General features: G+C 35.3%; 1 protein-coding gene across 2 annotated transcripts in view; it reads left to right on the top strand.

Moving 5' to 3' along the window:
• Nucleotides 1-15,102: 15,102 nt before the first annotated feature.
• Nucleotides 15,103-17,225, top strand: part of LOC149530341 (Polyketide synthase, enoylreductase family protein) — a 65,097-nt gene continuing 62,974 nt past the window's right edge. Inside the window, exon 1 of one of the 2 annotated variants that reach the window (XM_089808900.1) lies at nt 15,103-16,090. In XM_089808900.1, coding sequence (XP_089665026.1) covers nt 15,831-16,090 — 260 coding nt within the window. In that variant the 5' untranslated portion in view covers nt 15,103-15,830. The remainder of the gene's footprint in view (nt 16,091-17,225) is intronic. The other variant, XM_089808899.1, reaches the window with a different exon arrangement.

Consider the following 17,225-nt stretch of genomic DNA (forward strand, 5'->3'; position numbering starts at 1 on the left):
GCAAAAGAGAAATGATTTACAAGTTATACAAGGCATTATATGGTCTTAAACAAGCTCCTAGAGCTTGGTATGAAAGACTCCATAATTACTTGGTACAAATTGGTTTTCAAAGGACAAATGATAACAATAGTCTATATATCAAGGAGGGACTAGACAAGAAGATTGTGTTGGCAGAAATATTTGTTGATGATACTCTATTCACAGGAAATGATGACTTGTGCAAAGCATTTTTAGAAGAAATGAGTAAAGAATTTGAGATGTCCATGTTTGGTTAAATAAAATTCTTTGCTGGACTGCAGATACAACAGAACAAAAATGGTATCTACATCACTGAACCTAAGTATATCAAGGAAATACTGAAGAAATTTGGAATGGAAGATTCAAGACCAGTTGGAACCCCTATGTCTACTGGACATAAATTTTCCAAAAATGATGATTCCAAACAAGTAGATAAGACCACATACAAATCAATGATTGAAAAATTATAGTATGTAGTACACACAAAGCCTAATATTGCTCTAGCAGTTGGAATAGTGGCAAGATTCTCAACAAATCCTTAGGAAAATCACATGATGACAATCAAAAGAATCATGAGATATCTGAAAGGTACTAAAGACTATGGTTTACGGTATAAACTAGGAGGTAATTTAGACTTGAGAGTATTTACTGATGCTGATTAGGCAGGAAGTTTTGATGATAGAAAAGCACTAGTGGTGGAGCATTCTTTCTTGGTAAAAGACTAGTATCTTGGACAAATAAGAAGCAAAATTGTACATCTCAATCCACAACAGAGGTAGAATATGTAGCAGCAACAGTCAATTGTTCTAACATTGTTTGGTTCAAACAATTATTGGAAGGAATGAAGGTAGAGATCAAAGATCAAGAAGTCATATATTGTGATAATACCAGTACAATCAACATATCAAAAAATCTAGTAATGCATTCCAAAATAAAGCATATTGCTATAAAATATCATTTCTAGAGAGTTAGTGTAAGATAAAGAAGTTGGATTGGAATATGTGAATACAAAGGAATAGATTGTAGACATATTTCACCAAGCCATTACCTAAGGATGCATTTATGTATCTAAGAGGTAAGCTAGGGGTCATTCCCCTATTTGAAATTCACTAAATGAAGTTTAGTGAATGCATCAACCAAAACCTATTGAAGATCAATCAGTTGGTGCGGAATTAGCAAGGGCATATTGCAGCTAAATTAGTAATTAAGGTACATTGGTATTTTTAGAATTATTGTCTTTGGCATGTGTTGTCAAAGAGGGAGAACTTTACTACCATATCTCTGAGAAAATTTTGGAACTAGAATAAAGTAAGGAACTAGAGAGGGAGAAGTTTTCTAAAGAAGAAGTTTGTTGTAAGAGAGAGAATGTTAAGAATGAACTCGGTAACAGATAGAAGCTAGAATCCAGTAAAAAGAAGAGCTCATATTGACAGAGGGTCAAGTCTAAATCCAAAATTTCATTGTGCTATGACATGTTGTTTTGCCATCAATGCCAAAGAGGGAGATTGTTAGATATAATTGATTAATTGTGTGTTGTCTTTGATTTTACAAAAATGTCAAATCATTATTAGTCAGTATATGCCGAGGTCACTCAGGTAGTGAAGATAGTTCTCATTGTCTACCAAGTGTTCCACTGTTTGCCTAGTTCAAAAGGTAGTGTCTACCGAGTTCACTTGGGCATCAAAGGAAAAGTTGCAGAAAGTGAGTGTTAACCGAGCTCAGTTGATTAATGAAGGAAAGTTGGATGGAACCAAGACTAGCTGAGCACTCAGTTGCCAAAGGATTTTTGCAAGTTTGCAATGTTAACTGAGCTTCTGTTGGTTAACAAAGGAAATTATTTCTGAGTCATTTTCTACCAAGTTGGGTTAACTAACGAAGGACTCTCTTATTTTATTGTACTAAGCTTAATTGTTTTATCTATTGATTCCAACTGACTAATGTGATGAATATTGATTATTCTAAGTTGTATTTGAGCTGACTTGACAAAGTGGAAGATATAAGTATAAGGTAAAGTTGTGATTTCAAAGTGTGTATTTTTCATGATGATGTCATTGAAGAGCTCGTGATGAGAAGAGGAAGTGAATTTGAAGGATAAGCAGAATATCCTTATGGAGTAGCAAAGATATATTCGATTAGGAAGGATCAAGTACAAGATAGAATAGAGATCTATAATCAACAAATCATTTGCATTTAAATTAGGTCATCTCATTGTTACTCTCTAGCCATTGTAGTGGTGATCTAAATCTCTTAACAAAGTTGGCTTAATAGCCATTTGCAAATCCTCTGACAAGGTGACAGTTCTATTGAATTGTCTTAAGACCTCTAACCAAGCCACTCCTAACAAGGCAATTAAATCCTTTAATAGGATCACACCTAACAATGTGTTTTATAACCTTTAATAGGGTTAGCTCCTAACATGGCTCACTTTAGAAGAGTGAAAAATAGTAACTAGTTGCAATTGGTGGTTTTTCCAAAATTGGGTTTCCACATTAAATCCTGGTGTCTACTATGCTCATGGTATTTTTTATTATGTGTTTGCAACTTAGTTAAAGTAATGTTAATCACATGCAACATCTAAAGGTTTATATGTTAAGCATTTACCGAGCTAATTTAGTTATTAGCGAGTTACAACACTCTATGTGTGTTTACCGAGCTTCAACAGTATTCAGTTTTTCAAGTTGCATTTTATATTCACATCTAAGGGATTTTGGATTTATTTTAGTAGTAAATGATTCACCCCTCCCCTCTCAGTTACTCCTCTTATATTTCCAACAATATTCACGAAGACATTACCTAAGGATGCTTTTGAGTGTATAAGAGGTAAGTTAGGGGTGATTCCCCTATGTCAAGAGAGCTGAGAAGAGATGTTGCATTGTATCAAATGTTATGATCAGAATATCTTACACAATGATGCAAGAGGTCTCACTTTAGGAGCTGCCTCAAGATTATGAAGATGCGGATTGAAGCATGAGTATATGAGACTATAAGGAGTCAAGGTAAAGATGAAAAAGAAAGTAATATTTCTATATCATGCAGATAGTGACAAAGTGAAGATGATATATGTGAATGGTTGATGTCTTTGGCATTATTGTCAAAGAGGGAGAAGTTATGTAGTTACCATCCTATATTTGAATGAAAGAGGGAGAGTATGTTACCAAGTTACCATTCATATGAAGAGTATGTGATGAGACATAAGAGGGAGACATATGAAGCTAGATGCATATACCAGGGAGAATATAACTAGAGGAGTTTCCATCCATTAGTAGATGGAGAAGTTAAATCACAAGAAGAGATATGAAAGAGGAAGCCAATATAGTTGGTATTATAATTGGTGTTAGCATTGAAGAGCTTGCAATTGATATCATAGAGGGAGAAGTGTAAGTGAGTGCAAGATGAGAATCAAAATGAAACTAAGGATATCAATGAAGATCTGTGTCAAATTGTAGAGGAAGTTGTTACTGACAAATCATGAGAATGTCTTTTGCATTTGCATAGTAACTAGAGGTGTTGCCATCAATGCCAACAAGAGAGATTGTTGGAAACTACAATTGTTGTGTTGTTATTGGTGTCAAACCTACTACAGAGAAATTTAATAATAGTGTAGAGTGCCATATTTTTTGATTGATGAAGATGATTTGAAAAGAGAGATACCTAGATGAACTAGTGAAGTTGTTGAGTGAGGAGGAGCAAGTATGGTGGAATTACAATGGGCACTTGATCATTTAGCCTTTGACAAGATAATGCATTGTTTACTTAGTGTATGAAGTTTAGAAGTGTTGAGTTAAACACAAGTAAAGCTTACTAAAATGTGGCTGGACAATGAAGTTGGAACAAAAGATTAAGGAACCGAAGAGATAGCTGAGCAAACAATATTAGCCAAGTGAAAGTTATGGTCAAGTAAGATGAAGAAGCAAAATATGGTAGCAACTAAGCACAATGAAGACTGAGCAAGCCAGTAGAAGCTAAGAAAGACATAATAATAGAGAAAAAGCTACACAATAACAACCTAGCAAAAGAACACAATGTTGACCAAGTCTCAGTAAAATAATAGTTTGTGAAAGAATCAAGTTTAAGGCCGACATAGTTAATTTTTTTGAATTAGTTAAAATGTGTGGATGATAAGGGTTAATGAGCTGACATATTAAATGCACAAATTGAGTTTGTTATGCTATCAAAGGCAAGGATTTAAAGAGAAGTTTCTAGAAGTACCAAGAAAGGAATAGAATGACAAAAAGATGGATGGATTCCTTGAATCTAACCTAACCCTGAGATCTATGGTATATATTCAAGTGGAAAAAGATCAAAATTTCCTATTTAAGGAGGCATAAGAGATGTTTTCTAAGGTTGGTTAGTTGTTCATTAGCGATCTTAAGGAGAACCTATGAAGATCAAAGTAGCAGATAAGAAGTGAAGAGATTGGTGAAGTGTGATTTCTTGAAAGGTTGCCAAGCATATCAATGATGGAGATGTTAATAGAGTCCATTCAATGAATTAGGAAATGAGTTGAACGAAGATTTGAATTTACAAAGTGAGTTGTGTTTTATAGATCAAACATGCTATTACTTTCTAACCATTATGGTAGTCAAAATCCTTTAATCAAGGCTGACCTAACAATCATTTTGTAAATCCTTTAATCAAGGTGGCATTATAATAGAATGATCCAAAGTCCTCTAACCAGGCTAGTCCTAACAAGGTGATTACATCATTTAATAGGGTCACCCCTAAAAATGTGTTTTGTAACCTTTAATAGGGTTGGCTCACTTAGCATTTTTTCCAGAATTGGGTTTTCACATTAAATCCTGGTGTCATATATGTGTGAATGTTTTTGATAAGGTAAACAGGTTTTAAGGGGTCCTGAAACCCATAAGTTTAACAACAAGAAAGGCTGAAAATAAGCAAAAAAATGCCCAGCCAAAACATAAGCCTTACGGCTGAAAATAAGCCCAAAGGCCCAGCCCGAAACAACTGCCCACTAAAAGGCCAGAGAACCAACCAGAAAAACAGAGACCAGACAAAAAGCCAAAGCCAGGAGAAACAAAAACCAAAGGACAGAGACCCAATCTAGCAAACTACTTCTCCATCTCAAGCATGGTCTGGGCAGCTTCGGCGCACTCTTGTTGCTCTTCTGCCTTATGATCCTGGGCGTTCGTCAAATCCTGCTCCATAGTGTTGTCCTTGGCTTTATCCACATCCAGCCTATCTTTGTCTCTGTTCTGTTTATCATCTTCCTCCATCTGGTTCCTGTCTTTGAGATTTTCCAGGAGAGAGAGGATGTTGTCGTTGATCGAAGCGAGGAGGGAGATCATTTGACTTGCCAGGTTGTGATTGTAGTTCTCAATATTTTTTACTCTCCTCTCCATCAGAGTCTCCCAGCTGTTCTGGTCGCCTTGGCTTTCTGCACCTGTCTTGCTCTTGATTTTTTCCATTTGGGAAACCCTATCTCTGACATCCTCGAGCTCATGGAAAAGCCATTTAATTGATCTGAAGTTGTCGATCATGCTATTGCGGGCATTGTTCAACAGATTCATGCCCGTTTCTCTTGCATTATCAGAAATAGCCACCATAGCCGGGTTAATTAGCTCATTGAGTCTAGGCTTCTCGAGGTTGTCCACCAGGAGTTGGGGGTTCATCGCCTCTCTGTAGATTCCCATAGTGGCCGTTCTCACATTGAAGTTCTTCCAAGCCTTCCTTCTGTTATTAACTTGCACTTCCCCTTCAATCTGTCCAGAGTTGTCATTTTCCTCCAAAGGAGGCTGAGGATGTATAGGGGAGAGGGGAATGGGCAGAGAATCCTTTCCCTGACTACTGGAGCGCTCCATGCTCTCTCCCTCCCTCTTCTGTCTTTTTCTCAGTTTCTCCTCATCCAGCTCCTCCTTTGAAACCTTGTCAGAATCATCAGTATCCATTTCCTCCTCCACCTCAGCAGAGCCAGTTTTAGCTGGGGTATGACCTCTAGGGCTCTTTCTGCTGGGTAATTTGATAGAGGGGTAATCCTTCTTATGGCTTTTAGTCTTCTTACCTGAATGCTCAAAAACCTCATCAGAGCTGATGCTCTTGACATCGTCGGAATCTGAGGAAAAACTGGAGCTGCTCTTGTCAATATCCGCCCCCTGGATAGGGTTTTTGCTAATGGTTTGAGCGTGGAAATGCTCATGAATCAGAAGCAGAAGACCCTCATGCAGGGCCGGGTTGACGGTAGCTTTCTTTTTAAAACTAGAAATGGCCTTGTTCATCGAGTTAAAAAGATAATACGGGAAGGAGATCTTACTACCATGGCGAAAATGATTTAGAATCACAAAATGGTGAGTCCTAACCCTATCAAACCTGGGGTCTAGGGTTATATATTCAATGACAACGTAGAGAACATACCTCCAGAGCTTCTTTATAGTATCCGTTACAAAAAACGTCTCTTTCTTGCCCAGCTTGTTCAGCTCTTCAGTGTTTTTCACAAAATCCTTGATTGCATTAGAAGACATCTTCTTGTCTCTGAAGAATTTATGCCCCTCCATCGGAATCCCCATGACTTCAGCAACCACATCCTCAGTAATTTGAAAGTAGACCCCGTTCACCTTAACCTTACCATTATTCCACGAATTCACCATGCTGTTAGTGATCTCAGGATCCGAGCCATGAAGTTTCTCGAAGAAATTAGTAACCCCACCCTTTTCCAGCTCTCTCCAAACTTTGGCCTTGTTCTTCCACTTCTGAACTTCCCCCACCGGCTCCTTTCTGCTCCTCTCACCCGTCATGTTTACCTGACCAACTTCCACAATTCTCATGAACTCTGAACTGTGCAAGTTATTTGCATTCGAAAAAATGGTGATGTTACTTTTATGATACCCGTGAATATACCCCTTTCTGAAAATAATGGTATCGTCCTTTCGAACGTGTCAAAATGTCAGAGGAAACCCCTTTTGCTGGTGAAAATCACGATGCCAATAATGGCACTTACCATTTATTAAGCAATCTTTATTATCCATAATTGCATTGGATTTGAGTCGTCCTTCCCAAGATTTTATCTTGGTCGATAAGCAACTTTGCCTCCGCCGAAAAATCTTTTCCGGCATGCCAGGTCAGGTTATTGGTGGCGTTAACCCCTTTATTAGCAAACCAATCAGCGACTAGGTTTGCCTCTCTGTAAACATGAGTGACGTGGACCTTATCGAACTTTGTGAGAGTGGCGCAAGTCTCAGCAATTATGTTCGCAATCGTCCACGAGGGAGGGGAAATACCATTAATGGTATTAATAATGTTTTTGGAGTCCCCCTCAAGCCAGAGTTTAGTAATCCCGGCTTCAAAAGCCAACTTGACCACCTTACTCGCAGCTCTTGCTTCAGCCAGATGAATAGTCTGGATTCCCAGCGGGGAAGCAAAGGCAGTTATTCCCTCCCCATAGCTATTTCTTATGATTCCACCGCAACCTGAAGGTCTTGGGTTACCCTTAGAAGACCCATCAAAGTTGGCTTTTGACCAACCATCTGGGGGGAGAAGCCAGCTAGCATCCTGCCTTTTGAGGTTCTTGTCTTTTTCTTTAGCTATCTTTCTGTCCCCTTCTTCTTCTTCTTCCTCCTTCAGCACTTGGAGATTTTCCTTTATATTCTTCGAGACCTTCCTGCCAAGGATTATAGTCGGCTCCTCTCTGTCTCTAAATATTCTATTATTCCTTTCCTTCCAAATTCCCCAGCAAAAATGGGGTAAAATCCAGTCCGAGTGATCCTACCGACCAACAATCTTACAAAGACCTTTCCACTGATGGAAAAAATCCATGAGATTATCCGGTTTGCACCAGAGGGTTTCATTATCATGTGTGATGACATTCCACACCTCCCTGGCATAGTCACATAAGATGAAAATGTGATTTTCGGTCTTAGCCTGATTCTTACACAAGGGACATCTACTGGGCATAACATGTCCTCGCTTCATGAGATTGTCATGAGTAAGGATTTTGTTTTGAAGAGCTAGCCAGTAAAAAATGTTGATCTTTGGAGTGAGACCCGGAATCCAAGCCTCCGCCCAAGGGGCCTTCTCTTTTAAGCTCCAAAGGGAATTATAGCCTGAGGCAACAGAGTATCTTCCATTGGGATTATCCCTCCAGACCAACTCATCCCCCAAATTGATAAGAATCATGGAATTGAGCATAAGCATTATAGGAGTCAAGTCCTCAGAGATGAGGGATAGGTCACTCCATTCCTGGCCATTCCAATAATCACAAACTTTGGACCCAATTTGATTAGTACAAGCTTGCATCCATCTCTCAAAAATAGGGTTATTGATAAGTGGATCTTGGAAAAGCCATCTATCCGACCAGAACTGGATGTCCTTCCCATTTCCCAATTTCCATGATATCCTGGCCTTAGCCAGGTCCCTGGCTTTCATGATCCCATTCCAAATGTTCGATCCTTTTGGGATATCTTCATTAAAAAGGGTGAAAAGAAGAGTGGGTCTTCTAAGGTACTTGTTTACCAGGGTGTCCCTCCATTCACCGGTGCTACTGAAGATCCGCCATATTTGTTTAGCTAGGAGAGCCTTATTGAGGTGGGTGATCTTTCTAATGCCCAGACCTCCGTACCTCTTAGGGAGGCAAAACTTCTCCCAAGCAACAAGAGGGTATCTTTTCTTCCCTTCATTACCATTCCAAAGGAAGTCTCTCTGGATTTTCTCCATTCTTTCAGCTATTTTCCCCGGAATTCCAAAGAGGCTCAGGGCGTAGATTGGCAGATTTTGAAGAGAAGATTTGACTAAGAGGCATTTCCCCGCTTGACTAAGAGAGACCCCTTTCCAACCAGCCATCTTCCTGTTGAATCTGTCCAAAATACCATTCCAAAAAGACTCCGGGGGTGAGGATCCCAAAGGGAGACCAAGATAGGTAGAGGGGAAAGAGCCTACCCCACAACCCAGAATCCTGGCGATTTTTCTTTGTCTAAACTCAGAGGTGTTGATGAAAAAGAGCGAGCTTTTGTTCCAATTAATCAGCTGACCCGTTATATGTGTGAATGTTATATGTGTGATGCATGTTATTTACTAGTGAATATTTCCTGTTGGTTGACACATATTGAAGAAATAATTAAATAGTGAATAAAATATTAAGTTGTTGATGATATATTATATGGACTAACTGATTTAATGAAATTGTTTAAGTTTTTGAAGTTAGTAAAAGTTGAATTGGTACATTTGGACCTAAGGATAACTGATTCCCACCCCCCTTGTGTTATTATAAATATTCTAACAATTTATATATCCACTAGTTAATTTACTTTTTTCCATTTGTTATTTCTTCTCTTTAAATTTTCCTCTGATATTATCTTGGACCAAAAATGCCCTTCCACATTCTCTATTCTCTTTAAATAACCTAGGAACTGAATCATAGAATTTGCTTCATCTATAAGGTCATTTGAAACCATCCATAATTGTAATAAGTTCATCAAGTGATTAGTTGTCAAAGTTGACAAATTGTTGTCAACTTGACAACATTCTTACATCTTTAAAATTACAAAATTAGGCATAACAATTAGTTATAACTGGCATTGCTCAATTTCCTTGATAGATTTGAATGGGTTGTTGGTTTTAGAAGATCTAGGGGAGTCTGTATAGGGAGTAAGTGTTAGGGAAATTCCTAGTTGGTCAATGTAATGAAGTTTAATCAATAAAATATTAAGCTTTCTTATAAACTTCCTATGAATAGTCATTATTGTTGAGTTTGTGGATGGTTGAAACGTTTCAATAATCATATATAGTAAAGTATTTTCGTTTATTCTTTGAAATTCAATATTTTCTTTTTCTTATCATGGTCAGTAATAATTATGGGTATTTTTTTTAATAGGGAGAAGTTGATTTCTATAGATTGGGCCCTGGTGAGAAAAAATGATGGCAAAAAAAACTATTACAACACCAAAAGTTAGGTACCTTTGTGCATTATTCCTTGTTATAATACAAGACTAGATTACCAGTTGAAATCCCTACCACCAAGCCCAACTTCAAGTATATAAGACCACAAAAACCTTCCCAATAATATCATTTTTCATAATTTTATCACTTATAACCAAGTGCCAAGAGTTGAGACTCCAAACTCTTCAAAAAATATGAGTGTCACAGACATGCAACAATAAGTGGATTCTAACTATGTTTTCTAGCTTTTTCTTAAATAGATTGTATTTTAGCTTTAAGTACTCTTGATTTCTCTTTGTTTGTGTGTACAAATAAATGAATAACATTTAAAAGTGATGGAGTCCTTTTGGGAGTTTTGGATTTAATGATTTTAATTAGGCACACAAAGAATAACTTATTTAGCCCTACTAACCTCAAATCTTGTCATGCCTCATCAAGTAGAATTTTTTTGACAAGTCTTGTATCTATGAAAGGAATTTATGGAACCATCATTTTGATGTCATAATCAATTGGTACGCAAGTTTTTTGAGGTTTTCCTTGGTTATGTAGTGCTTGTGTTATGCTCTAATTATGTGTTATGCAAAATGTTAAAGTTAGGTAGTTGTAGGAGCTATATGCATCATGTTGATATATATGCTTATATGCAAAGATATTCCACATTGTCTATTGTTGTGATCTCTATTATTTCTTATGGTTGAGCATATTAAGATTGAAAGAGTCTTTAACTTTAAACATAATATATATAAAGAACTACATTGTCTAAAGAAAATGAAGACTCTTCAAAGTTAGTAGACACAAGGCCAAATGTGTATGTGGATATCAGCCCTCAAAGAGTTATTCTTGCATAGCTATTTGGTAATATAAGGAACCTAATTGTTATTTAACTTTGTTGTGATGATTAGTAGAAATAAACCACATTCATACTAGTAAATCTAAGAAATTCATATTTAGTCTAGATAACCCATCCCCTAGTGCAACATGTAACTAATTGCACCCTCTTTAGATTGACAGAGGTAAACCCAAAATTATTTGAAGAATCTATGTTTAGAAAATGATGTGAATTCCTAGGTGAGGTAATGTTTAACTTTAGGGAGGATTGCTATCTTGTTACCAGTTTACATAACTTCAGTATGTTGTATGATGTGGTCCAACTCATGAATACATTTCTAAGTTTTACCATGATGTGTCTTATATCAAAGTAGAAACATTACGAGGTTGCACCTTTAGGAATTGGGTGTATGATTTGCATGAAAATTACATTGAGAACCGTTTGGAAAAATCATAGAATATGGGTAAGATAGTTATTGAGGAAGACTTATAGCTTTGAAGCCTTTCTAACAACACAAATAAAAAAAAGATCAAACTTAAGGATGATTATGAAAATTTTAAAAAATTGGAACTCAAAGTTAAGTAAATTTAGTACACCTTTTTATCTGCATCTATACTTCTTTCATCATATTCTAGTAGGAAGATATCTACTTGTTCATTGCTACCTTAACTTAAGGACTTGTCCCGATGCCATTTAATCTTACAAATAAGGTGTGGATGTTTTTTAAATCATATTGTAAATGAGGAGTTATTATCTTTGTAGTTGTTTAGGAGCCAAATCTCTTATTGTGGGATGGTGTACAAAAGAACATGTTAGTTCCCAAAGTTGTGGGCCCCAAATCCTTAAAGCTAATTTTTCTTCCAAGAGCTAGGGATGTCAAATTTAGGAAGAAAACCACAAATTTATGTTCAATTTGGGAAAAGGTGGACCGATTTATTTAGATGAATGAAAATTCTTTAACTTTTGGCTTCATTAAATGAAGAGGGGATTTCTTAAGGTGTTGGGTATGATATAATTGCATGAAATAGAGAATCAACTTGATACAATCCATACTTAATGCATAGTATACCCCTATTCAAGTTGTCACTTTACATATATATTTTGGATTGGTTACAAAAGTTACTAAACCTAATAAATTTGATGTCTTGCCCAAAAAATTACCTAAGAAAATAATTTTAATGGCTCCTAATGTTGTTTTGCACATTTAAAAGTGGCTATTGACCCTTAAAGTGCCTTTCAACATATCACACTAGGAATTTTTGATAGAAATAGTTTAAATGAACACCCTTTGTAACACATTACAAAGGGGGACCCACATAGAAATTTCTTAGATTGATTATCAGAGTAAATAGGGTCAAATGTACAAATTGGGCTAGAACAAAGAGAAAATAAGATAGACTAAAATGAAGTATTAATAAGCACACAACTTCCATTTAGATTTTTGTAACACAACTAAATTTAGGACTTCTATAATAATTAATTATGTAATAAGTTACTTATAATTTTATTTTCATTTGTCATTGATTGTATTGTGATATTGATTCTCTTTGTCACCCTTGCATCTTCTTCTTATGTATTTCATTGTTGTCAAGTTTAGATTGGAGTAAGTGATGTTTTCAATTTTGCTATTCAATCAAGATCTATCTTAACATGGTTTGAATTCCATAGATAATTTGGTTTTGGATTTTCATGTACTCCAATCATCTCTCTTGAACCGGTTTTCCAAATCCATATTATGTGAGCTCATCGTTGACCTTGTTTAACCCTTTTTAGTTCCTTAGAAGTTTGTATATGTTGTGTTGCAACTAGTGATCTATTGTGTAGGCTAATCTTGTACCAAGTCTATGGAAAGTTGCTCTAAACACGAATTAAGTTTTTACCTCATTAGTTAGTTTTGCCTACTTTTAGTTTTGCAATTTTATTTAACAATTTATCTTATTATGTTTTCAAAGGTTTTATAACTTATCATTTTTCTTTTTTTGGATATGATGGAGAAGGAAAATATTTAATTATTTGACTAACTATGAATATGGAATTTACTTCATTCATCCTTCAATATCTTCCAAAGGCTATTATGATGTCATACTTCACAATCAACTGATTTGCATGGAAATTGAAAGCATTAATGATTATATTTAGAAGGGTTTTATTGGTAAATGTTATTATACATTTCTAATCAATTCACCCTTGAATATTCCAGGACAAAAGAGTCATCTTTCATAAACATTACAACTAGAGCAACAAAAGATGTAAGTATTCCTTATCCTATTAAATTATTTGATGAAAATGAGATGATCCAAGGAAGATTAGATTAAAATTTCTTAAATCCTTGAATGAGCTAGCAATATCCACCAAGGGTATATGATGGATGTCCTTGTTTTAAATAGTTTTTCCATTTCCATTATGTTAGAAATGCAACATATCAAAATTATGGTAATTAGAACACAGTGTGAAATGAATTCAAGGTGCATTGTTTGATGATGATATTGAGGTTTTGAAATTAACAGGGCTAGATCTATTTTAATGCAAAATTTTTGAATCTCTAGATTTATCACTGCTATAAATATATCAATGCCAACCTTTAGAATAAGAAAAAAAACAATGTCATTTATAATATGATTGTGTTAGTTTTGGGTTTCTCATATTATTTTATTTTATTTTATTGCCTAAGATTTTGCTTATGTACAATAGGTTGTGCAATTTGTAGAAAAATCATCGTTAACAAAGTATGTAGAAAATGGTGTATTTTAGTCTTGATTTAATCCTAAAAATGTGCATGTATAATTTATATTTGCATCTTGATTTGGATAATGAAAAAATTGATGATACATTATAGGTTATTGAAGTATACAAGTCTTATCAGGTTATCAACTTATTATTATATCAGGTTATCAACTTCATTAGTTATATTTTTTAAAAATATGATCCCATTAGAATTTTGATGGCCAAGTAATATTTGCCACAAAGACTTCTAAAGGGGATGTTATAGTCTCGACTGTCTCCCCATTAGAAATCATGCTCACTAGCTATTAGAATTTTGATGACAACTTATTATTTGTGAGAAAAGATTCTTATAGCATTGTTGTTGTACTCTTGATGACCACCCCATCAGAAACCAGTTAGTAGTGAAGTGGACAATGTCATAAGAATTATGATGGTGGTACAATTTTTTTGACCATTTTTTTAATGTTTATATGATGATATTTCTTCTGACTGGTTCATAATTTTTGATGATTTTTGTCGTTATAATAATGATGACAACCCCTTCTGTCACATTTTTTGGTGGAATAACTTTAATGTCGACTTGTGTCAAAATTTTGATGGATAATTGTTGGGATTTTGGCAGTTGGTCATCAGAATTTACCCCCAAATATACCAGTGAGAATATGTTGGTCACCAAGGGAGGAGATCTAAATTGAGGCATTGATCATATTCTTCATTGATGCACATTTGCATCCATGTTTCTATGATGCAGTTTTGGTAGATCCATTGCAATTATGGATATATCCTACTTTCTACATAACGAATTCAACATCTATAATATACAACAGTGCAAAAACCTTATTGACAAGGGTTTTTCAAGCAAGGTGAATTCCTACATTTATCTTTATTTTCTTTACATGCATATGCATTTCAATTTAGGTTGACTCCTCAATTTAGAGCTTGACCAAGGTAAGCCCTCATCCACCCAAAAATAAAAATCTAAATTTGGTGTGCATAGGAACATTATAGTGAATTTTTCATTGCAAACCTAGAACTAACTCCCTAAAAGCTTCGAAAAAATATGAGTTGACCTAGTTACAGGGCCCTGGGAACACAATGACCTCATGTAATGACGTCTAGACAATTTTCCTCCAAGTCAACCTATTCCAAAGGCTTTGGTAGGAAAAATATTTTCTAGGTTTTCTGTTTTATTCTAGAATCCATGGACAAAATTACAAAAATTGGCTAGATCTTCACTTTTTAGAGCACAAACACACTTTCTCCTACACATTTCAAGGTTATTCTTCTATCTTCCATTTCAACTTTTATTATAAGCATAATTGCATATCTAAATTGAGTTGTTTGCATATATCTAACATCTAGATTTCCATTTCATGTCTTACTTAATCAATTAGTTCAATTTTGTATTTGCATTTACACATATTACAGATAGGACAAAGAGTAATTCTTTGCATCACATTCCTTTTAGTAATTCAAATTTAGTATTGGCATCTCTTCCTCTATTTGGGTGTTGCTAATCTAATTCAAATTCACAAGGGATTGTGCTTAGGAATATTCCTTCTCCCTACATACATATTTAATTCTTTTGCACATGAAGTGGAGGCATTTGCCCTATTTGAGTGATTCCATTTCACAACCAAATAGTTACACCTTGCAAAATAGGTGGAGGGTTAGTATAAAATATCATTATATTTGATCTAAGTGGTAGTTTCAATTGTCATAGATTATGTGACAAATTTGTAAACTAACAAAGTCTACACCTTTATTCAAATATTCTTTTTGTTTTAAACTTGCCCTTACAACATTACTGAGCCTTGCTTGTAGTAGGTTCTTTAAGAGGGCAAATGTTTTTCTTTTCAGAGGGTCAGATTTTGAGTACTTAGCGAGAGATTGATTATTTTACCAACAAGACTATTTTCTTTTCATTTTATTCTGAGATATCATACCTGCAAAATTAATTATTAATTACTTTGCCTTTTAGATTTTGATTAATACTACATATACCTAAAATATATGTCATTTCAAGTAGTGATTGTCTTATATGACTCTACCATTTTATGTATAGATTGATCTTAGCTATGAACCATAATAAATACTTTTCCATTTGAAATTTATTGAGTGACAATTTGTTTTCCATATTTGTGATGTTGTCAAGAACAAGCATATGGGTAGGATGTTATTTGTTATTTCCTAGATTTTATTGATGCATCCATGAGATGATATGAATGCTTTGACCTATGTTTAGAATATGGTTGTCCTTATTTTGACTATGTGGGATCATGGTATACCATGCCAAATTATGGAATAATATTCACATTATGATGTAAATGGTTTATGTATTTTCATTTATGAAATGTTTTGAGTTCTTAGTGAAATGAGCTTCTCTGCTGTCTTAATTAAGCCCCCTCCCTTCGAGCAAGACATTATGCAACTGATGTTGATGAGCAGGGCCGAATCGATGACTAATTTCAGAGTAGCTTTGAAAGCACTGTCTGTAGCAGAGCTTGTAGGACGTGGAAGGGGTTCTTATAGACGGTTTGCTACGACTTCATTGCGCACCTTTGCTTCCTCTGTATGCCAATCTTCGAGGGCTATTATTTACGAGGAACACGGTCCTCCCGACAAAGTGACCAGGTTTCATTTTCCTACATTATGTCTCAAATTTCTTTATTTTCGTTACTCAGTGTAGGGCAACTGAGTGGGGATCATTTATCTTTCAATTTATGGTATGGCCCGAAATTTTCACTGGGGCTCTCTGATGCCCGAAACTTTTTTGATCGTACGTTTTCCACTTCAAAAATTGGGATTTTTCGAAGAAAATATTGTAAATAAAATAAAATTGAATGAGTTGATTCTGTATTTTATTAATTGTTGGTCTGCCTGTAAAATTTTTATTTTAAGAGTAGCTATCCAATTTTTGGGATCAGTGTGATGGAAGCCTTCGTCAAGCCGATGAAAATGGTTGCTGTTTTTAACCGTAAGAATCTATTTACCATTCTTTTATTCTACCATATCCAATTACCACTTCGTTTTCTTAGTGACCAGGAAATTTTTGAAGTAGGTCCCCTTCCAATATAAATGTTAGATTACTCAACACTATAACTAACTCAAGCTATAAAACTGTTTGTTCATGTTATGTTTTCGACACAGTAAGTTCCTATTCTGTCTTCTCAGAACGGGATTAGTGACCCTATGAACGCAATAGTTGAGTTACTTCCAGGCAATTTTTCTATATAATAATCAAGCCATGCAAATTATGCAGCAGTAAGAGGGCTATATGTGTTGCAGTAATCCTTAAATTGGTGAAGAAAGTTTCTTGATTTTGTCACTGACAAAGTCTTCACACATAACGCTTCTATGAGTGAGCTTGCAGAATTTGTTTCACTTTCATCTGTATAAACAAGACTGAATTAGAGCTCAGCTTGGAGGATATTTTTTATATGCATGAGCGATAATAGGCATGCCATGGAATAGGGAAAATTTTGACTAGAAGATTTGATAATCTAACAAATAAAACAACGTTACCAAGGCATAAGCATCTGACGCGTGTAGGAAATTGATGCTCTTGTTGCCTTTGTCTCTCACTTGCTTCTACCCACTGCACCTAGGCTTATGTAATACTGTAGATAGAAGTTATCTCTTCTTATTTTGACTATGATTTTGTAACACTCAATGGACACTACAATGTCGATCTTCTTTCTTCTGAAAACTCATTGTGTATTAAATTGCGTCCACGTGGTAACATTTTTACAAAAAATGAAGTACGGGA

Source organism: Cupressus sempervirens, chromosome 11 (genome assembly GCF_028749045.1).
Source record: "Cupressus sempervirens isolate cs-2001-9-10 chromosome 11, ASM2874904v1, whole genome shotgun sequence".
In the NCBI taxonomy this organism is placed as follows: Eukaryota; Viridiplantae; Streptophyta; class Pinopsida; order Cupressales; family Cupressaceae; genus Cupressus; species Cupressus sempervirens.